Raw genomic sequence first — 23,876 nt, 5'->3', positions numbered from 1 at the left:
ATTAATTCAATAAAACCATTATAGAGATCTTTTTCATCACTAGAATTCTTATTGAGAGCTGCCACAAAGTAGTAGTAGCAGATAATCTATCACGTTGCAGATTTTGAAACAATCTCTCTCAGCCATTATAACATAAATCTTTACAGTAGTGGCCTTGCTATGTGAATATTAAGTTTGCCTGCTTCCCTTAAATAGGGAATTTTGACCCAAAAAATTGTTGTGAAATCTGATCTATAGATAGGGATCACTGTCCAGGCAGACCTCTAAGCTGTTTATCTGTAGATGTATAAGAAGAAGTGCTCTACAGAATGACTCTATGGCCTTGCTTAACTCATTTGATGCTTTAGTTATTAATTTCAGGCAAGTAATTTTAAAAAAAAACCAAAACCAGCAAAACAAAACTAAAGCCACACAATGATACATAAATGCCAACCTAATTACTTTTTCTCTAGTATGACTGAGTACACAGTAGATTCACACTTCATTACAGTTGAAATAGTAACTTCTTCTGGATAAATAAGGTCTTTCTAATATCATGTATTAATTTTATTCATTATTACAATTAATGAAGAAAACTTTTTGCTAGAATTATATAATTGCAACTTATTAATTTACTTGAGAAATATTATGCAGCCAGGATGCAATATGTGTACTGAAATTTATCGTAGTAGATAACTATTTTTTTCCAAATCATACCCCACTTCTCTTTCCTTTTTAATTAAAGCATCACAAATATTTTTTTGAAAGACTAATATGTATTTGAATGTGGCACAGCGATGTTTAGTCTAATCAGCTTAGGAGCTATTTTAGACCATGATTCCAGTTTGTTTTCATACATCAGTTATGATGTAAAACTTAAATATACAGACATATATTTCTATTAGATGCATGAATTTGTCTGTTTGTTGTTCAGTTATTTTAAAAGTAAGTAACAACTATTAAAAATATAGTTATTAGCTGCAAGCTTGTTTGATAAATCCACTAGAAAGGGTGCATTTGCTGGCCTCTGGAAGCCTACTTGTGATACCTGCAGTGTCATATCCTTTTGGCTTTGCAACGAGCCTGGAACTCACAATCTTGCTGAAACAGAACAACCTTTACAGACAAAATGCCTTGCGAAAGAAGGACAGGAAATTAATTTGACCGTGAAACAGTGATGTAAAAACTTCAACCAGATGAAGAGAAATTTTCTCCAGCATGGAGAAATGTATAATTCAACTGCACAACTTGATGTTATCATCTGACAGGGAAGTGATCTTTAACGTAGAGGATTAGACAGCAAATCAGCCAAACCCATCTGTTATGACATTTGGTTTCCTTAAGATCCATATTCTCTGCAAGTTCATAGAACTGGCTCAAGTTACCAGGAATGAACTACATTATGAGTAACACACAAATATTGTTCTAATCACTGGAGCATTAAAACAAAACTAATTTAGGACTTTATTAACATACTTATGGCTGGCAGCTAATACTTTTAAGGTAATTAATAAAATCAGTTTTGTGAACAATAACAATGACCAACAGATGGGTTTTTACTTGCAAAAATATTGTGTTGGGAGCTTTTGGGGGCACTGTAGAAGTGTTGCTGTTGTAGTGTATTTAGTTTTGTACTACTTTGTACATATCTGGTGCAATATCTGTGCTATTAATTTGCAGTTACAAAAATTGCATAAGAAATAAAAAGAGACTTTCAAGTTATGGGAATGAGTCATTTCAAAAACCACTATTTTTCTGAATTTGGTTCAAGACAGCCCACACCAGGATGAATGCAGAGCATATCAACATCTGTAAAAGATCTTGAGTCAGATGAATTTGTTAGTCTAAAACATTTGTGTCTGTAGAGAATACTGATCTTTGATTTCCAAAAACTGAGGTTTGTTTTTTTTTTTCCCTCTAACTATGAGGCATAAAAAGAGAAAGTTCAAGGAGGATTCAACACTTCCATAATAGGATTTATCCTTTATAATAGGATTTCTCCTTTTTCTTTTCTTTTTTTTTTTTTTTTTAATGTGCATCTTTTTCCCTGTGACTTAATATTCCGCAAGTTCTTTGGAGAAAACCAATTGGGTTTTAATCCTGCAAACATGTATTAACATGTTTAACAATGTGTGCATGGGTGGTCACTCAGTTTTATAAAATTCAGTGAATGAAAAATGAACCCAGTACATCTCTTGAACTTCAGACATAGCATAGGAACAATGTCTTACTAACCAAAAGCTCTTAAACATTGCTGATTCTTTGCCTGCATGTGGATAAACCAGCATAAGGTCTAACACCTATTTTGATTTCATGTGTGTTGTAAGTGTGAAGAGGAAAAGATTATTTTGTAAAAGACATGAGATTGGCAATTTCTCCAGATTGGCAATTTGCTCCAGATACCAAGATTTTAACTGCAATGTAGAGTTCAAACATGACATCCTAAGCCAGGCTCAGTTTTAAGCGTATAAAACAGCCCTTCTTCTTTGGGTCTGCAGATGAAAGAGTCGTGAACAGCACAGAGGTAGCAGCTGAGACGTCAACATGCATACAGGGACAAGGTGAGGGTTACCGTGGCACAGTGAATACCATATGGAGTGGGATCCAGTGCCAGCGGTGGGACTCCCAATTTCCTCACCAGCACAACATTACGCCTGAGAACTTCAAGTGCAAGTGAGTAGATGCATGTGGGTATTGCTGCAATGGAAAAAAAGCTTAAAAAAAAAGAATTTGCAAAGGTTTAGAAATTCATGTTGCCGAAGTAGACTATAGGATCCTTGCTTTTTTTCTGTAACCTGATGCTTTTACTCTGCTTGCTGATGCTGAAAACCATTTGAACATGGGAAAATCAGTTCTTCAGATCTCAAAATATTAGTTCTAGATGAACTTGTGTGAAACTGTAAGTTTTTTATGAACTTTCTCTTCAAGTGTATTTTCACTATATTTTAATTGATTGTGAAGTGTATGGATGTTTTCCAAACTGGGACCTGAATCCCAGTAGCACTGGTACGCACTATTGTTTTTCTTTCATGGAGGTAAGTAAGTACTTGTTCTCAGTTTCATCACTAATTTTAACTTAGTATGTCCTAAATGTTACCTAAGTGCAATCTCCTTGGAAACACTTGGCATTATCTATCTTTTCAATTATTTTTCTGTCTCATTACTAAAGGTACTTAGTGAATACTACTGATTTTACCCAAAGGACCACTAATCTAACCTTTCTGTACAGTACATAAACTCCCAGGAAGTGAATAATCTATTTCTTTTATGTAGTTACTTTAGTCATGCTCTTTCAGTTCTTTTTTTCATTGAGCATAGAGAAAACCTAGCTGACCAGCATGAATACAAATGCCTGGTTTGTGCTAAATATCTTCATCAATGGCTAAATATTAGTTTGGGCTTGTGCTGGAGTTTAATTGTGCCAAACTCTCAAAGCAAAGGAAATATTCTAATCTGAGTTCAAATTATCACCCTAACAATAGCTTGCTTGAGCAAAACAGGTTAGTTGTCTTAATTCTTTCACTGTTATTGTTCAGTTTATCAATCAAATACTGTGCATTTTACACATGTACTGAAAATGTAACAATCATCATTATAATGGAAAATAGGTCTGACCTTGGGCCTCCTCTGTCAATCTCAGAATCACCTGGAATTTACTGGGAAGTTAGTGCTTAAGCCTGATCCCACAGGTTTTTCTCAGACAAAGCATCACTTAAAATTGTGCTGTACCTGAGTAACACTGAAGGATTAGGCCCTAAAATCATACAATGTTCCTAGCAGTGTAGAGACGTTAATATTAGTACTGTTTATTCAGCCGACACTACATAAATAAAATCAACAGAACCAGTGGTATGACTGTTCAAAATTCACATGAGTAAGAATTACAGTATTCTGCTCTTTTTTCCATAGTCTGTTATCAGTAAGTGCTGCAGATGGAAAACCAGAATGAAATATGGAGATGCACAGAACCTGGCAACAGCTGTCAGGGGATGGGAAAATAAAACTTACAGTTAAGAGGTTTGACTATTTCATATGAGCTGCAAGAGACATTTAAAGATGTTCCCTTGTGACTGACTTTTACTTTAAGGGTAACAGCTGTATAGAATTTCTACAGACTTTTTTTTTTTTTTATGTTCCAAGATTCAGTCTCTTAAATGAATTGCTGACAGTCTACAGGACTCCATTTCTCTAAACTCAGCAGAGCCATTCAAAGTACAGGGAATGTTAAGCACTTTGGTAATGTTTGTATTTAAAAGCACTTGTAATGGATTGCAGGTGTATCCAATGTCAGCTTGCATGCAAATTTTGACAGAGAATCCTGAATAAAAATAGCTGTTTTGAAAATATTTTTAATCTTCAACTGAAATCTTCTATCCAGTCAAAACATAAGTCCTCTGAAAATTAATTCCCATAACCATATTCTTATTACATTCACTACTCTTGACACTGTGTTCTTACTCGTTCCTCGTCTTTTTGCACTGGACACTGATCAGTAATATCGGATCTTAAGGAGCCTATATAGTTGCTAATTCATGATAAAAAACAATAGAATTCATCAGTGGGTCTAGGTTATCCCTGTTGTGAGCTGACATATTTATTTTTATAGGGATTTGAGGGAGAACTACTGCAGAAATCCAGATGGATCTGAATCACCCTGGTGTTTTACAACTGACCCAAACATCCGTATTGGTTATTGCTCCCAGATTCCTAAGTGCGATGTATCAAATGAGCAAGGTAACAGAGGAAAAGTCGATAATGTGATTTTAAGTGAATGCTGTACTGTTCCAAATGGCAGATAGCAAGCTTGAAAAATAGAGAAGTTGGTCTCACTACATCTGTATCACACCTGTGTAGTTCTACTTTAGCTTTATTTGCATATTTGGGATTCATCATGGTGTAAATGAGATTCACTTCTCAGTTCATGTTTCAATGCCAACAGGGAAAGCTGCATCAAATATTTGTTATTGGATCTAATTTTTGACAAGATAAATCAGTGTGCCACTTTATATTAACTGGAGATACGTTTTATATTAACTGGAAGTCTGTTCCACTCTTTGACCTTAGTTTGAAAGCCCTTTTCCCAGAGCTAAGGCAATTTCCTTGGCTTACAGTCTATTTATAATTGCATATGAGGCCACAAAAAGCAATTTTTTAAATGTATTTTTTTCATGTACTCCCTTTTCTATAAGATGTTGAGCTGAAAGAAAGCCACGTGGGACTTCACATGTAACCTCTTAGATTCAAGCTGTTATCTCTGCCTGTAAAGTCCACTCCAAGTCTTCAGGCAAATGTTTTTCCCATGAGGTCTTGGTAATACTCTAAGGAGTACTATTGCATCCTGAGAACTGATGTCAATCACAGCATAAACTGATGTTAGGACATCAGACCTATAACCCTATATTAGGCTGCATTAAGATCTCCATCTTTAAATTCTAGCCTTTTTTCCCCTTAAAATTTAAAAAGTTGCAGTTGCAAAAGTTAGTCAGAGAAAGGATTAAACTTTGTTTTTCATTCTGTATTTTCTGTAAAGTATCAATTATCCAAAAGTAAAAATACTGATGAATATGAAATGAAATACTTAATGAAAAAAGTCTTTATAGTAGTGATCATTTTAAACAATCCATTTGAAAAGTCTCAGAAAGGCTTATGATAAAAGCTTATGAATTAAACATGACTTCTGCTGGAGCAAACAGGCAAGTTTCTGAATTACATTAAAATTAAAGTCATGTTGATTTTTTTTGTTTTGCCAAAGTAGAATTTAAATCTGGGATTATATACTCTTGCCAGTATCCAGAATCTGCAAAAAGGTACGGTTTTTCAAATAGGCTGAGTGCCTGTTTTTTTTTAGGATGAAGGAATAACGGGGCATTTTTGCTTTGTTTTGTATGCAGCAGCTCCTGACAACTCTCAGAATATTCTGTGTGACCGTTTTAAATTAACCATAAACTATTTATGAAGGAAATTTTTCCAGTTTATCTAAGTAAGACAAAGTTTAAAATGCTACTGTTTTGGGAATGAAGGCCTCAAGGAGGACATTATGTATCTAACTGTGAAAACTTTCTCCCATTTTCTTTCTGATTTGATTTATACAGTTGACTGATTTATACTGTATAGTGTTTGTTAAATATAACACTTGTCTTTAATTATTTGGATTACTGATGGAAATGAGGAGTTTTCTCTTCAAAGCTGCACAATCACCTTCCACTTCTTTTTGTCTCAACATCCTTTGTTCAGATTGTTATCGTGGCAATGGAAAGAGTTACATGGGGAACCTATCCAAGACAAGATTTGGGCTAACTTGCTCCACATGGGACAAGAATATTGAAGACTTACGTAGGTGTGTACATATGAAACAAAAAGAGATGGTTCAGTGAGTCCTGAATAAATACTGCCTCCAGATGGCATCTCTTTTTCTTCTGCAATGATTCTAAAATAGCCCCTTATGCCCTGGAGCTTTCAGTATCTTTTTCTCTCTTTTTTTTTTTTTTTCCTTTAAATGTATTACACAACATGTCTTTGTTCAGGCTAACCACTAATTGCAGGCTTTGGGATGTTTCTTAGTGTTTAGTTACTGGCCTGGTTTACCAGGCCTTATTTCGTCCTTGAAAGTTTTGTTCTATGAGAGAATAGCAGGAATGAAGTAGGAAACGGTTATCTCATCAACCTGATCTCATAGCTCATGCTGCTTGAAGCAGGAGGTTGGACTTTACCTAAGTTCCCTTGCAGCATGAAATTGAACCTTGAGACTATGACCTAATGCTACATCAAATGACATGAAAGGAACTTGTAGTTTCTGTTATTTATCATATTCAAGTAGTGGAAATGGCAAGTTACTTTATTTGTTAATGTAAAAAATGAATCAGCAGTAAGTACAAAATAAGTTGCAAGTTTTCAAGGCTATTTTGATCATGTGCTGTCTTTGCTGGTTCAGAATAGTACATCAGTAAATGACAAGAACAAGGGCTTCCACGTACTGCACAAAGAGATTCATTAAAAATTTTCTATGTATGAGATATTACACACATTAGTGTCTCAGATGGAAACAGTTTTTCCTTCAGTTTCCTTTCGTTTCTGAGGTAGATGTGATTATTTCAGTATTACCTTTGGTACTTGTTGAGTTAGTGCTCATGATCACCACAGTCATAGTGCACAACATATTGCCCTGTGGAATTTGGCTCTCCCAGGGCCAGAGGCAGAATACATATTCCAGCATACTGGCCATGTAAGGAAGGAAGAGGTTTAAGATCATGCATTCTGAGAGCTCTAATAAGTCTTCAGTTATCTGTGAATGAGACTGGATGCTTGATGCAATTGCATTCATACAGTCTTGAGCACAGATGAGCCTTTCTTCTCTTACTCCCACAAATTTTCCATCTGGGAACATATTTTGGGAGTTACCTGTCTCACTGCAGCAGTTACTCTGGTTATGGGTGTGCTAGAGGCAGCATGCATGGATGGTTATGAACTGAAAAAGGGAGTGCAGCTATAACTTAGGAATCTTGTGTCTATCTGATAAGCCAGAAATAAACAGATTTCTCTGCTTCAGATTTTTACCCCAAATTTTCACCTTTAGTGCCTCATGTAGGTTTGCTATTTAGACCTATTGCTGCAGTTTGTCTAAGCCGTTCATCCTTCTCCTTGCCTGCTGCTCAGTCTGCCTTTCTTGTGTCTTTGCCTAAGATTCCTCTTTCTTTGCAGATTCAGGGATCCCTTGTACTAGCTGTAAATCTGGAGGAAGAAGGTACCTGTGCTCCCAGAGAGGCCTGTAGATTTGCTGAGGGCAATACATACTCCTTCTAATCTGTGTAATGATCCCTGCTGAGGGTATTTAGGGATTTTAGCTTTAATGGCAGACCAATAAACCTCCCAGCTGTCCAGTGGACACAGAGCTTAAAATATCAACTAGAGGAAACTTGGACCCAGATCCAGCAAATATTTGGGTCTCATCTTCCCTTTGATTTCAACCAGCCCTAAACCCTGTCCTGACCTATAGGCTTCTCAATCAGCTAATATTACAATGTGGAGCAAGGCAACATTTAACCTTTGAAAATTTGGGCTATAGTATAAAGCTTTTCAGCACTTTGAATTTTTTTTCCCTGTAGGCATATACAAATATTCAGAGAACCAGATGTTAGTAAACTGAAGAAAAACTATTGCCGCAATCCAGATGATGATTTTCATGGTCCCTGGTGTTACACAGATGATCCTCTCATTCCCTGGGATTACTGCCCTATTTCTCGATGTGAGTACTTGGTATGCCTCAGGCATTGTCAACTGTGCAGTCCCAGTGAAGCCATTGTGTCACATGCCTAGACATACCTTTGTACTGTCACTTGTGAAAGCAGATAATATGTGATTCTATCAAGAATAAATTGTGCATGACTGAGAAGGAACGGACAGAAGCTGCTTGTGTAATATATGAACAAGGGGTCATTTTCCTTGACCAGCTTGGAGATTTCAAAGCTTATTTATGCAGCAGGAGCATAAAAGGGCTATTACAGATGGTTAAACATTTTCCAACAGATCTAGCTATTGAATAAGTGCTGGATAGACAAAGAATTGTCTAGTGGTCAGAAAGCTGGCTATGGCCTCAAGAAACCCAGAGACAGTTATCTTCTGTGCTACAAGCTTCACAGACTCTTTGTGTGATCTGTTTGTGTTTGTAAAGTTAGGATAACTCACTATATATATGCTGAAGTGTATATGTGTTATATAGATTAGATTCTGCTTTTGGATGTTTATGGAATGATTAATTCCTGGAAAGAACTAGGAACATCACACCTCCAAAGTTGCATGTTAAACTCTAAATAGCTTAAATAAACAGAATTAAAGAGCCTAGGGAATTCAGTAATAGACTGATGTTCAGTGGAAAAGGATAAGTTTATGCTAAAAAATGTGCAATTCCCATTTATGTTCTTTTTTTTTTCTTCAGTTCTTATTTCTAAATCACTGTGCTGTATATTCTGAGAGAACAATTAAATGGTAAATCAGGCCTTTGAATGCATGTAGATCTCTAGAGGTTAAAGGTAATGTTACATTCATTCCTAGCAGCAATCTGCTGTGTTTCCTCCTAATCTGAACTGCAGCATCTCTAAGAGGTGAGACTTCAAGTCTCAGGTGATATTTTGGCATCTATGTAAATAGGAAACAGACTGCAAAAGGTTATTTGTGTCAATGTAGATAAAGAACTACAGCTGAAGGAATATAAATTTTATTCACTATAAATAGTGAATATATAAGTTCATTAGCTACGTCTATGAATTCCTAAGGAAGTATCCACAGCAAACATTTATAGGTTATATGGCAATGGTATTATGGTTTCTGGAATCAACCTCCAGAGATGGAATATGTCTGTTTTACAATTGTAACTCATATGGACTAGTATTAAACTACTAGTAGCTCACTCATGTACTGATAGCCAGCTTAACCAGTACAGAAAAATGCTAGCAGTTCCCAAATGTGCTCACTAGGTGCCTTTATCTGGTCTTTTCATACAGCACTCACTCTTTATATATGTATATGTCATATATATATACACACACATATACATATGCATACTCATACACATATGCATATATGTATACATACACGTGGAAATTTAGCTATGTATATAAAAGTATACCTTTAGAGAGAGATTTACTTAATGGTGGAAATCTAATTGGATGAGACTTTCAATTTTACCTGTGCAAATTTTAGTAGCTACACCTATACCTCTAGCCTGTAATGCTGGGTCACTCTGCAGACTTTGCTGAAGGCAAGAACTTTGAATGAGGTCTAAGCAAGATCATTATAACTGTATTTTGACTTGGACTAGATGTAAGAACCAAACCAGATTCTGGGTAACACATTTTTATAAGTTTTTTTGCTGATAGCAAGGGAAAAGGAAATCTGAAGTTTCAAAGGTTTTCAAGGAGATTAGGATTTTTCATTAAATCTGATTTATATTTAATTATGCAACTTCAATACTTCCTGAAAACTTATAGAAAAGTCACAACTTCATTTTTCAGCACTTGCTTTTATGGATTAAATATATAAGTTGAACATAATAGATATTCTGATGTATTCAGGATTCAGCCAAGAAGGAAAACATTTTAAAATCCTATTGCAAAATGTTTAATTATTTACTTCTACTGGGATGAAATTCCGCCTTTCTGTTAATCCTTATTAAAATGTGCTTTCGCAGAGTAAAAAAGGAATCACTGAAGTTTAAAACCGTGAACTATTACAATTTACAATATGTCATTTGCTGTTTATTTTTATTTTGTTCAACTGTTAGATATGCTTTAATTTTGTATTATGGCTATCTTATGTGTCTGCCTAGGTGAAGGGGATACAACTCCTACTACAACCAGCTTGGATGGTAAGTAAATCTGCAGAAGTACTGTCCAATGCATTTATTGTATCCTCTAAGACTAGCCATTTCTTTCCTATTGGGAAATAAAAGAAAGATCAGTTAAAGATTAAAACCAATACAGATTAAGGAAAATAGGTTTTACAAGAGAAAAATGTAGAACAGTTTTGTTATACTCCTTTATGTATACTCGCTATCCTGTCTTGCCAGCGGTGAGATATGGTCATGATTTACAAAGTTTTCTTTATAAGTATGCAAATCTTACCCCCCCACACATTTAAATATATATATTTTTTATATTGCCAATTAATATTTATATAGACTGACTCAGCTTCACTGAAGTAGGTTTGATGCTCTAGAAATATATTTCGATAGTGCAGGAAAGTTAATCCGTAATAAATATTGACCTTCTTGTGGTCCTTATGTGCAACTGTACAGGTTTCCTACCACTGTTTTTAGTAAAATGTGATCTCTGGACCTGCTTTCAGATACTGTCATTCCTTGTGCCTCAACAAAACATTTGAGAGTTGTAAATGGAATCCCAACACAAACTAACGAAGGATGGGTGGTTAGCTTGACATACAGGTAACTATAACTTTGATTAGAAAGACAATACATGTACTAATATATTGGTTTTGGAGCTGTAGAACTGGCCATAATAATACTTCTGGATTGCAGTTAAATTCTGTATAAACAGAAAAGCAGCATTCCTGGAACATCAGGTGATTTTATAATATTCACTCTGTCAGTGAAATATTTACATGTTCATTGTCACTAACTTACACACATGAGCTTGTGAAGCATTCATAGCATTCTGCTTTTTTGATTAGCTGCTGCAAACCTTTTCATAACATTGGCTTAGCATCCAGCACTAAACTGTTTATTTTAGAAACTGTTGCAAAAAAAAATTGAGTTTCATATAAATATTTTCACTTCAACAACAGAGCATTTAGTTAAGAAGTGTTGGATTCAGGATTTATATCCATCTCAAATTTAGCTTTCTGCTCATACCATTGCATACGATTTAAAGTAAGAGCTATAAGGAAATCCTTTTCATGCTCTAAACCAAGACCCTAACATGTACAGCTGGAAATGTGTATTACATTATGGCAGATCTTAAGTTACTACTTTGTAAAAGCCAGAACATAAATTACCATTTCCTATGTTCATTACTCTGGTTCATAACTCATCAGCTGGAAGTGTTAATGATTAATATACCTCATATATCTGCCCTGTATATTCTATAATGAAAAAAACAAACAAACAAAAAAAACCAACCAATATCTTTTTTCTTTTCTTTTTTTTTTTTTTTTTTGTGTCTGATGATATAAACTAAGATATGGCTCAGTTCTGTTACCTTATGATTCCCCATCTCCTTTAAAAATGTGTTGTAACCAGGTCTTAAATGGAAAAATGGAGTAAAGATAAACCTCTTGTTTTCTACACTGCTTCATTGCTAGAGAAATTCTGGGGTCCTTCCCATTCTTTATGATCTTTGCATCTTATGAGATCAAATCAGAGCGAGACCTTTCTGGAAGGGTAGTGGAAGATCCAGAAAGGCATTTCTAAAGGACCATTAATCTATTCCTAGACTAAATAGCCAACCAGGTGGGCTGAATCATTCCTGGAAAAGTTTATCTTTGCACTTGCTTTTAAAGCAGCCTTGATGTTTGAGGAACTTTAGACAGGTAAGGTGAATTACATCTGGGTGCCTAGAAATTAAATAACTTACGTTAAGCCAGTTGAACGTGGATTTTGTGCTCTGCAACAAAATTCCATGAAGTAGATGCGTGCTTAAATGATTACAGATTCTTCTCTGAAAAGGGGATTCCTGGAATACTCCAACAGCAAAATATGTTTTTAAGTATTACATGTGGGCATAAAAATGTAGTTTTCTTTTTGTATTGTTACCAAGGAAGCAAATAGAACGTCTGAAACAAAAACTTAATCTCTTCAGGACTTTTGCAAAAATCTAGCTGCACACCTCAAAATGGAATTGCCATGTCTGAATGGTAAAGGCTTAGTGCAACATAGGAACTTGTATTCATATTTGGTTACCAAGGCCCGCTTCTAAATATTAAATCAATCAATGACAAAATTTCTTATATATTCAATCCAGATCCTCTTATCAGGTGAATTTAAGTGTATTTGGATGAATATAATCTATTTCATTGAACCAGTTCTGGATTTGTCCCATATTTAAATAATAAGTTTAACCTTCTCATGTGTAGTAGTCAATCTCCTAAAGCAAAAGATACAGTCTTATAAATTCATTTTGATAATTAGTGATGTAAACATAACATGGAAGTATACATATGCTCCCCGATTGTGACTTTTTTTTGTAATAATGATGGGCAGAATGTATATTTTAGAAAGAATCCAACATTTTGGATCAGATATTTTGTTCCTCAACCAAAATACAATTAGAAAAAAGAGAATGTAGGCAAGCATCTGTGTTATTCTGCTGTCTTTGAACTCCATACGGAGTCTGGGCTCCTTCCAGAAGTTCTTTGCAAAGCTTTGAGCATTTGTGCGATTTGAATTTATAAATTCCAAGATTTTAAGTTTTTCCTGAATTGCTGACAATTCTGATTCACTTTCCAAAGAGCTGCAGAAAATAAATGTGATTTTGGAAGCAGAAAGAAGGAAACTAATTAATCTGCATTCCACTGTCGTCGTTATTTTTGAAAGAACTGTCAAGCTTAATTGCTTTAATTTTACTTGATATATTATGCGGTAGGTTTTCTATAATCATATGTAGGATGTCACACATTGCAGATTGTTTCCAACTGAAATATGTGGGGACAGAAATCTCACAGGGCTTGTAATCAAACAGGAACTCTCCACCTTGAGGTCAATGCTTTGAATAATACCTACATGAATAATGATCAAATGCTGTTTACATCTGGTGGCAGTTTGGAGACTTGCTTAAGTGTTTCAGTCCAGTTCCTATTACAAAGAACTAGCTTGCTTTTTTTACTATTATTATATATTTTTAATTAGGTTTCATTACAATTCAGTTTTGAAACAGCTAAACGAGCAGAGTGACTGAGTTTCTCTTTGCTTTTGGTTTTTACACATTGGAGTAAATCTCTGCAAGTTAATGTTACTGTAAGTGTTGAAACTGTAGGGCAGAGAGATAGAGATGTGTTTTTTGCAGACTGATGGTCATCTACCTTTCACCAGCATGGGGAAATACATACCTACATACATGGGGAACAAAAGTATTCTTTAAATGTTTGGAATATGTAGAAAATCATTCTATTACCTTCTTTTTAATTCTTTTTTCTTCTTTCTCCCAGGAATAAGCATATCTGTGGAGGTACTTTGATAAAGGAAGAGTGGGTTCTAACAGCAAGGCAGTGTTTCCCTTCTCGGTACAGTAGTCTGTAGTTCTGCAATATTGAAATATGTCTATTTTTGGAATCTTATCAGCACAACACTTCAACTCAAAAGAAGCTTTTTTCCCTCCTGTTTGGCTTTAACACTGCTTTTCTGATATAAAAGGCCTGTGGGACCTTGGTATTATCTGTTTTAATTGTTGTTAATCTAAAAGGGTTCTGGCTATTCTACATAGAAGTATAAATATGTTTTCCAACTCTAATGGTTAGACAGTTGCCTCTTTATGAAAATAATCTCATGCTTCTGCTTAGCTGGACAAAATAAAATAGAAAACTTGGGCAAATCCCAAAAAAATCAAAGGTTTATATTGTCCAAGTATCTAAATGTTTGGATACAATTAGGAAACAAAAATTAGATTTTAGTAATAGTTAAAATTATGTAACGGCTTACATCACAGCATGTTGATTTTGGAATAGAAGTTGGCAGCATAAACCCATTTCTGGTGAAGAGTATTAGTTAAGATCTAACATTTTAAATAGGTTTTTTAGTTATTGTATCATATGCTTGTCAAAATCCTAGCTAACTTGCCTCATTTAGGTACAAAGATTTGAAGGATTACAAAGCCTGGCTTGGAGTCCATAATATCAAAGGAAAGGGAGAGGAGAAGCATAGACAAGTTCTGAATATCTCCCAGTTGGTATATGGCCCTGCAGGATCAGATTTGGTCTTACTGAAACTTAGCAGGTTAGTAGCCATTATTGTGAATTCCAGAACTTTCAATCGCAGAATGAGATTCTTTCTAAATAAGACTTCCAAATTCAGTTCACTGTCATCTTTGATACTTCATTTGATACCGCATGATTACAATGTCTCTATAGAAGAAACTTCCAATGGAAAGAAATTTTAATTGATACATGCAGAAATGCAGATTCATCTACCTCCATCAGGAAGGAGATGTTACTACCGAAAAATTGTTTCACATTTAGGTTTGTTAGGAGGGTTTTTTGTTTTGGTTTGTTTGCCATTTTGTTGGGGTTTTTTTAAATAACAATCCACATGCACTAGTATATGGTCTCAATTTATAGAATAAGCACCAGATTGTAACTGAGATCCCTGTGTATATATGAACTTTCAAACTTTCTCCATGTTAACAAAGCTGTATATTCAAACAAAATGCCATCACTACTTACTTTTAAGATGAAACCCAAGTTAAATAGCACAATAGTGCTGACAGCATTTCAAGAAATGCTTTGACAGTTAATAGCTGTAGCACAAAAAATAGGTAGAAGAATCTATGAAAGATGGAAAAGAATTGGCACAGGTTTTAATTCCTGTTGAAGTTATTTTTCATATACATTTTAAGAGGTTAAGTAAAATTCATTGTATCTATTATTTGTTTTCTCTTTTCAGGCCTGCCATATTGACAAATTTTGTAGAAATAATCCGGTTGCCCATTTCTGGATGTACCATTCCAGAGAAGACCAGTTGCAGTGTTTATGGATGGGGATACACTGGATGTAAGAAACTATTTTTAAAAACTAAATGAATGCGTTGACAGCTTACTTCCTCTTGTCATTATAGGTGAGACTGCTGGTACTGCCTGATGCCACGGTTGTGCATCAGTTTTTTGTTATAAAATGCAGTTTCGATTTTTTCCAATTTTGTAAATCTTTGAGCGTTTCACCTGAGATCATTTAATAGTAAGTGTTTTCTCTAGTCCAATTTTGGTTTTTGTTTGTTTAATGGACAGGTGAAATGATTAAAACATTTCAAAGAATGAACTAGCAAAATATCTTGTTCTACATGTTTACAAAATCTGGCAAAATTATTTTGCAGGGTTCTAAACCTTTTTTGAAACATTCCAATTCATCTACTTGAGCAGTCTTTCTGTATCCTAAAGAGGCCACCCTGTGGAAAAACTAATAGAGTAATGTAATCAAAGACATAATTAACATATACAAAGACATTGAGCTAAGGAAGCACAGGCAGTCCTAAGTCTGTCATTCCCTAACTTTTCAGTACTTGACATTGAAACCTTACTAATGTTTACTGAGCACAGGTTTTCTGTGAAGTAAATAGAAATATGTGAGAAAACAGACATTTAGTTAGCCTGGTAAATACTATATTTGCCTAATTATGTGTTGATGATAAAGTTAATAGCTGCCAGTTGACAATAATTACTACAATAATTGCTGTGCTCAAATGTCATTTTGCCACAGTAAGCAGCAGCAGCAACATATTCATGCTCTCCTGGAAGCAGAGCAGAAACTAGACCATAATTCCGAGGCTCTTTTCTTCGTAGCCATTACACTGCATTTCTTTGTGGAGGGCAAGTAGTCTGTACCAGCACTTTCCCAGATGACTACATTTGGTGCTCTCAGCATGGCCATATTAGCCATCCTCTGCAGAGAATGGCTGGCTGGAGGACAGGAAAGGCAGGCTGGAGCATGATGCAGCATTGCAGGAAAGATTAGCTTGAACTGATAATGAATTTGAAATGCTGTGGAGTTACATAATGCAGTGAATACATAACGCAGTGAATACATAACATCTGTCTTCCAAGGGCTTTGTACTATATTATTTTATGCACGACTTATAATCCTCACAGCATCCCAGGCAGGAAAGCAGTAAGTGTTACATCCATTTTTTTTTCAAGAAAACAGGATAATAAGTCAGTGATGGGCAAGCTTGTTTTCTTTTGATGGCTAGGCAGGGAACGGGCAAGTCTAGGCCCTTTATTTATCTTTGCAGCTTGTACAGACTTGTCTTTCGACATGTAGAACAAGAGTAAGCTCCACAGGGCTCCTGCTTCCTGACCTTCACACTGATGAATGGAGATTGCACAAGGCTGTGGCTCTGCCCTTGCAGGCACAAAGTCATTCAGTGTAGCTGAACCACCACAGAATAAGAAAGACTCTGCTCTGTTACAGTATTTTTCGAGTCACACGTCCTTCCCTAGGCTGTGGCAGGCACTCTTACATGCTAAATTCTGTTTGAAGCAGGGAGCAAAATCCTCGTTCCACTAATGGGAGAGACAATATTCTCAGCTCTGATTTCTGTGATGTGACAGGGCAAGCTGGTGGTGAGCTGTAGGGTAAAATCAGATCCCTATCCCTTGCTTCTAATGCAAAAAACTTCTCCAGTTCTTGAGAGAACTGAACAGACATGCCCACCAAACAAATTTCTTGCAAATCTCACTTGTAGCAAATATAAGAAATCCAAAAGACAAATGTATGGTGAGAATGGGGATGGACAAAAAATGTGGTTACTGGTGGGAAAGTACAATAACTGAAGTTACATAAGCTTATTTGGACTTGTATCTTCAATTTTTTTTTTCCCTAAAATAGAATAAAGTTTTCATTCTCTTTCCAATCCTAGTAATTAACTACGATGGTCTTCTTCGGGTAGCAAATCTGTTTGTTTTGGGAAACGAGAAATGCAATCAGTATCTCAAAGGGAAGATCACTGTGAATGAGTCAGAAATCTGTGCTGTGGCTGAAACCATTGGTGCTGGGCCTTGTGAGGTAAATATCACATTTCCTAATACATTCTGAGGAGCCATCAGCTAGATACAGTTTACCAGAAATAATTTAGCATGTTTTTTTACAATTATTCTCTCTGCATTAAACTTTTACACCAAAAAAAATCCCCTCTTTTAATATTTTGCACTGGAAAATTATTTGTTTCTAGTGACCTATTTTCTGCAAGAGTGCAGGAAAATGTTTCTTCACTTCAATTTTACCATACCACCACACTAGTAAAAGATTTGCATGAATGTTAAATATAATCACATGACTAAACACTTTACTGGGACAAATTTATGTTTGTATAATAAGGGCTACAGTGGGCTGTGTGCTATCAACAGCATCATATTTTGATTGAGCAGAAAGCAAAGCCTGGAGCAAATTTAACTGTTTGATTAGAAGAGGACTTGCATGCAAAATACAGAAAAGTCATCGCTCAACAGAGCTGATAAAGTTATGTGGGAAGAAGAAAGGTAAAAAAATGTACTGAGTTTCAGTATTAGTCAGAAAGGCGAAGCATTTGGTCTTCCTAATCAAACCTGAGCAAGATATCAGTGAGGACAGCAGTAACCTACCTCAGTAAAAAGTATATAGTTCAATATTGTTTTGCTTGGGATTAGATTTGATGATGGAAAAAAGACATCTGAGGAGAAATGCCTTAAATCACTTATTACAGAAAGATATAATTTTTCATGTGGAAAATCATCCTGATGACATGTAGAAGGAGAACAGTCATAAACATTATTATGCATTTAACATCTGGGACAGATGGTTTGCTAATATTGGTCTTAATCAACTAGTAAAAATTTTCTCTACCCAAGCATTCTACCAAACCATGGTGAGCTGAGGTCTTCAACTGACTGAAGCCTCTTCCTTTTATTAATTTTCCATATGATCATTATTTTATTGCAAAGTATTTTCTTCAAAATCAAATATTTAATCATATGTGAGCTTATGATTCATAAAGGAAACATCTGCATGGAAGTCTGCAGGGGATCCTGCACTTTGTTTTCTCCTGCTGGAAGAAATGGACTGAATTAATATTAGCAATCAGTCTTAATGACTGCATGGTTTCCTGCTCCCTAATTCCCCTTTGAAGCTACTTGCCTCAGCAGAGAACAGGCAGAGAAACAAAATCAGATTGGCAGGTGAAACTCCACTCCTGAAGGTGTTTTATGAGCTGCTCTGATGGTACTGACATAGTTCATTGCTCATGTGGAAACTAATCTGCAGTCAGTCAGGAAAAAAAATCTTAACCAAATAAAGGTCAAACATTGTTGTTTCTCTGGTGATCCGGAGAGAATACAATGCTAATTGTCAGCTTTTATTTTTTGAAACAATATCTCACTATCTGATATGGACATTTACAGTATAGTTTTGCAGATAGTTTGCTAGGTTCAGTGTATGTTTTGCCTGGGTAAAAGCTTCAGTGTCTGTGTTAAACATAGTGTCTATGTTGTCCCAGATCTATGTGAATGTATCAATTACTGTTTCAATCTAATTTAAATGATGCATTTTAGTGCTAAATAAGACCCAGATCTGAGTTGGCCATACTCCAAATTTTCTCTGAATGCATGTACTGGTGCATAGATGTCTCCTTCTCTCAGAATAATGAACAAGAGCATTTTGAAAAGTTACATCTCAAAATTATGTCTACAAAATATTACTTTTTATTATATTTGGAATTCTCCCCCTTTCTTATTAGTATACATAGATTCTTATTCTAGGGCCTTGCAAGATGATATCCTGATGGAAGAATATTAACCTGGCTTTGTCAGTAGTCTTTGATGCAAAGCCTTTCACCATAACACAGATCAGTTAACTCACTTTCTGCTTATCTGGTTTATATGCACATAAGGAAATGTTATGCTTGCAGGTAACTGAAAGAGGACATTAAGGTCTGATAGTCTGAAGTCACTATAATTGTATGGAAAGATCCATCACAGGGCTTAATTTGCACGGGATGCAATCAAAGATAAAAGGCCAACCTTGACATTGATTCTCCTAAATTCTGGCTGTGGAAAATATATTGGAATTTGGTTTTATTGTCTTATGGCAAGAATAATTCTATTGCCTGTTCATTGAGCTAGGTCACCCCCAAAAGACACCAATCAGTAGGAGACAGGTGGGAGCTGTGTCTTGAAGCATTTTGAGAAGTATCATTCTTTATGTTTATTTTTTTCCTAGAGAGATTATGGTGGTCCTTTGGTTTGTGAACAAAACAGACTGAAGATAGTAGTTGGTGTCATTGTTCCTGGCCGTGGATGTGCCATTCGAAATCGTCCTGGGATTTTTGTTCGGGTCTCGTATTATTCCCGGTGGATACACAAGATTATGATGACCTACAGAAAACCCTGAAAACTTGATAACTTCCATTCAGAGAAAGATTTTGGACAGCACGGAATTAATGTGTAATGTAAAGATCAACAATTTTTTAACTACTTGATAGTCAAGTTCATTGAGCTTCTTTTAATATTTATGGGTAGTTTTGGTGTTTTTGTCTATCAATCAGTGTTGTTTTATAAATGTTGGAGTGACTTACAGTATATGCAAATATGGTGACATATCTCCTGAAGATACTTGAATGGGTAAAAAATTTTGCAAAGACATTACTGGGTGATAAATGATTTTGTAGGAATAGATCATATGACCTCTTTTATGCTGCTCTTCAGATTATCTTAGGAGGAGAATCAAATCATAGTTTTATTTATCACATCTTATTCTTTCTATGAGCCATGTATTTCTCTTCATATATTACAAAAGACCTATTGAGAAATATATGCATCTGTCAAGGACAGCATACATTATCGTGTTTCTCTTTCGTCCTTATAAGAGGTCAATATTTCATTAAAAAATAATCTCTTTAGAAATTAATCTTTTCATTATTGATGGACTTTGACAAGCCTGCCACAAGCAGAGTTCTCATAGAAGTCAATATAATTTCTTTTTACATAGTGGTTATAGAGCCTAATTCTGCACTTAGTTGCTCCAGTGTGTATGTGGTCCCATAATAGATATCTCAAAATCCCTTTTGGATGAAGGATGAGACATAAAAGTGGATTGGTTAGAAAACTATCAATCATTTGTTTAAAATTAGTCTCAGATATAACCATAGATTTACAATGCCAAAAAAGAGTATTTCATACAGATTGAAAAATTAATCCTGATTAGCTACTGGCAAACTTTGGCAATCAAAAGAAATTTCCATCAAATATACCCAAATCTTCCTCAATAGACAAGTGTTAAAAACTCTGTTTATTCTAATTATTTTGTGTAAGTAACTCTATTTGCAGCAGGAAAAGGAATAGTTAAAATAGTTGCATCTGGCACCTGGCTGAGAGACTTAATACTGGGAAAAGTAAGTTATACACTAATAAGCTTTCAGAGACTTAAGATCTTTAATAAAACCTTACCTAGATTTGGACAAACTTTTATCCTCTGTATAATGAATTTCAGGGTAATAAAATTATTGCAGATGTTGGCATGATCTTGTATGTAATATGGAAAACATCACCAATAGTTTAGTAGCTTGTGTTTTCTGCCTGTATGTAAAGCCATCACTTTATACTGATGGAGAAAAGGAACTAATAGTCAGTATCCATGAAAAGTGTATGTTCTCCTTTAGGCATTTACTGGTATGGCTGGAAGTTTTATACAAATATGTTGTTATAGGTGGCACCAATACCCTGTAATTTCTGGAAAATTGATACAACATATATCAAATTGTTTGTTTTACTACTGTACATGTAATTCCATAAGTAACTGCACTGTTACTTCACTTATGACTGCGTAACTGTAAATGTTTCCATTAGCAAATTGTATGATGTGTATCATATCTAGCTGCATAACCGCTAAGCTGACATCATGGTGTAGGATATTTCTAAAAGGACATTTTCAGAAGACACGGGGTTGAGTTTTGCCCTGGCAGAAAGTAACCAGCTCACAGGAGCTGTCGTGGGAGGCAGTCTTCATGCTGACTCATCAAAATATTTTCTTCAACAGTGCACTTTCATTTCAATGGGACTCAAACATGCTTACATCTCCTGGTGAACTGGGATGCTTTTCAGCCCATGATTAAGTGGTTTGACATGCTAAGATTTGTGTCAAGCATCCAGAAGATTCTACTGGCACATAGGAAGAAGTCTTTCAGCAAGCAGAGCTTCTGAAATTCCTCCTGATGTAAATTGTCTCTTTGGATAAGATGTGACTTCTCTGTAGAGCAGATCTGGAGGTGGTGGCTGCCACGCAGATAGTCTGTACTGATACATTCCAGCTGCCTCTGAAGACTTTATTCTCCTTTTGGGCTCTCTTACTTGCCAGGCCTAAAGAGGACAGGATTTAGCCTGTTGTATTTACTGTTAATTATGTCCATGTATGTGAAGAACATATTCTTAGTAAGTATATACTGACCATATCTTACTGAAAGGATTAGCTTTTTAAGAGAAACTTTTAAAAAACGGCAAGAGAGTTTTGTCTCCAGTCATAAGCAGAATGTGGATAAAATATATAACTCCATGTTCACTCTTTGTACTCTAAGAATTGTTATGTGCCCACTGTATTATATTTGCAGGCATTTTGTTATGTTTAAAAAAATTGAATCTTAAAATATTTTAGTTATAAGCTTCTGCTGTGCAGAAGACTGTGATTTTTATATATATATACACATATATATATATGATAAAAATACTGGGTTTTGTTAGACAACATGTAAGGATTTTTACCTGTTTGTTCTGGGCAGCACCTCAGTAAAATAAATCGTGCAGAGATGTTGCTCCAGAACTTAACATGTTTGTATGCACTTGCTTATTGGGTGCTCTTGCTCTCCCTATCTCAGTATGGAGGGCACATGAGACTCTGAAGAGCAAGGGAAGAGAAGAATAATGATATGTGGTAATGAATTTGTACTTCATTTATTCCTGTGAATATTTCTTGTTGGTACCAATGGTACCGTACCAGGCAACTGTTATAACTACAGGATTCTCTTAAAGGACACTCTATAGATATTTTTTCACTGTTCTAATATTATTCTCGCTGTAATAACAAGGGAACCTGATCTAGTGCCCATCTAAATTGCTGGAAACCCTCTTATTAACTTCAGCAGGATTTGGACTTTAATTTGCAGATGTGGTACAGAATTTAAATTCTTACCTAAGAACATTCTTAAATACCATTGAATTTCATCTTCATTCTCTTTGTTGTAATTAATCCTTGGTCTTCTGGAAAGTATAAAAGCTGGATATAAATTTTTTGAATTAAAGCCAAGAAGGTGATTTTGTGCTGCTGAAGTTAGTTCAACTTAATTACTGATTTTCTTTGGGCATTGGAACTGGCTGATGCTTCTTTCATTAATGAAAACAATTTTCCCTTAGAAAACCTTTTTTCCCTGTCTCTTGTTCTCTCATAAACCTCATGACCCTCAGAGAAACTGTAGCTCTCATTGGGAATGTACTGGTCTGGATTTTTGCTGCTACTGCTGAAATCTTCTTTAGTTTAAAATTTAAATTCTCTGAGGCATTCTGCAAACCCTTGCTGCAGGTAATGCCAATGTACTTGACAGAGCTACTCACTTGAGTTAGAGCTTTTCAGACGAGGGTCCGTGTATATCTCTGAGGGTCAAAACCTACTCAGGCAAAATGTCCCTTGAAATCAGTGAATGTGATTGTCAAAAGAGGGGGGCTCAGAGTTGCTCAGTGCTTTTTGCTATAGCCGTGCACTGAACTTCATGCATCCTTGTATGCTGAAAAACACACGGATTCTCAACTCCACAGCAACTGCAGCAGGAGGCGAGGCTTTATTGCTGTCCTGGAAGAATGGCTGTAAACTAGTTGACCCACATGGAACCTATTGGATTGGTATTTAGCCTTGTTTCCTTATCAATTATTTTCTTCCTCCCTCACGTGCACTGGTATATTATTGTTTTATGAATGTTGGGGCTGCTGGCAGGAACTAACATGGCTTTTCATCCTAAAAGTTTACAGTGTTCCTTTTTATACCCTTGGGCAATTTTGTATGGTGTTTCCTTGAATGGGATCTAACTTCAGGGAGCTGCCTGTGGAATTCAGTGTATGATAGGGAGTATTTTTTTTATATTTAAGTGGGAAAAAGTAATGCTCCCATTAAACGCATCTGGATGAATGCCTAATGAAAAGGGAACACTGTGGTTATAACTTGTATTAAAAATCTTCTGTAATTAACTGCCTCTTCATTAGTTAATAAAGTTGGTATTTTTGTAACCTTGTTTACTCTTATTATTCTTAATAAAGTATTTTATAAAAAACAACAACTTAATTATCATTATATTTCTTATTTAAAGAAAAAGTTTGGAATCCCATGGCTAGCATCCCAGCTTTAATTTCAGTGAGGGATTTTAGTGTGCAGAGTATGGAGGAATGGTACTTTAAAGACCTTCATGTGTGTAATAGCAGAATTACACATAAAATTAAATTTATAGTCAAATCCATGCTGTGATGCTGCTGAGTCTCCCCAGGAGCTTCCTGATGGAAATCTGTGCTAAGAATGGCCTAAGTGTATCATGGAGAGTTTATATTTTCAGTAGAAAGGATGTGCTTAACCTAAACATGAATATTTTCAAAGAAGTTTCCAAGAAGTTTGTAGCTCCTCACAATTCCTGTATGAGAGGCTTGGAATTTTAAATATTTCTTTAAATAAACTTTACACTT

General features: G+C 35.4%; 1 protein-coding gene across 4 annotated transcripts in view; it reads left to right on the top strand.

Moving 5' to 3' along the window:
- The window catches only part of HGF (hepatocyte growth factor), a 59,112-nt gene extending 36,820 nt beyond the window's left edge, over positions 1 to 22,292 (top strand). For 2 of the 4 annotated variants that reach the window (XM_061366381.1, XM_061366380.1), the window contains exons 8-18: positions 2,478 to 2,652; positions 4,586 to 4,713; positions 6,214 to 6,316; positions 8,082 to 8,221; positions 10,301 to 10,339; positions 10,819 to 10,915; positions 13,633 to 13,707; positions 14,270 to 14,416; positions 15,083 to 15,189; positions 17,051 to 17,196; positions 19,384 to 22,292. In XM_061366381.1, coding sequence (XP_061222365.1) covers positions 2,478 to 2,652; positions 4,586 to 4,713; positions 6,214 to 6,316; positions 8,082 to 8,221; positions 10,301 to 10,339; positions 10,819 to 10,915; positions 13,633 to 13,707; positions 14,270 to 14,416; positions 15,083 to 15,189; positions 17,051 to 17,196; positions 19,384 to 19,554 — 1,328 coding nt within the window. In that variant the 3' untranslated portion in view covers positions 19,555 to 22,292. Of the gene's footprint in view, positions 1 to 2,477; positions 2,653 to 4,585; positions 4,714 to 6,213; positions 6,317 to 8,081; positions 8,222 to 10,300; positions 10,340 to 10,818; positions 10,916 to 13,632; positions 13,708 to 14,269; positions 14,417 to 15,082; positions 15,254 to 17,050; positions 17,197 to 19,383 lie in introns of those variants that run through there. The other 2 variants (XM_061366382.1, XM_061366383.1) reach the window with 2 other exon arrangements.
- Positions 22,293 to 23,876: the final 1,584 nt, after the last annotated feature.

Source organism: Neopsephotus bourkii, unplaced genomic scaffold (genome assembly GCF_033783945.1).
Source record: "Neopsephotus bourkii isolate Nb327-2 ecotype Australia unplaced genomic scaffold, CSIRO-AGI_Nbou_v1 NB_1328, whole genome shotgun sequence".
NCBI lineage: Eukaryota > Metazoa > Chordata > Aves > Psittaciformes > Psittacidae > Neopsephotus > Neopsephotus bourkii.
Note: the sequence above shows the minus strand (reverse complement) of the source record. Positions and strands in the feature narration are given on the sequence as shown.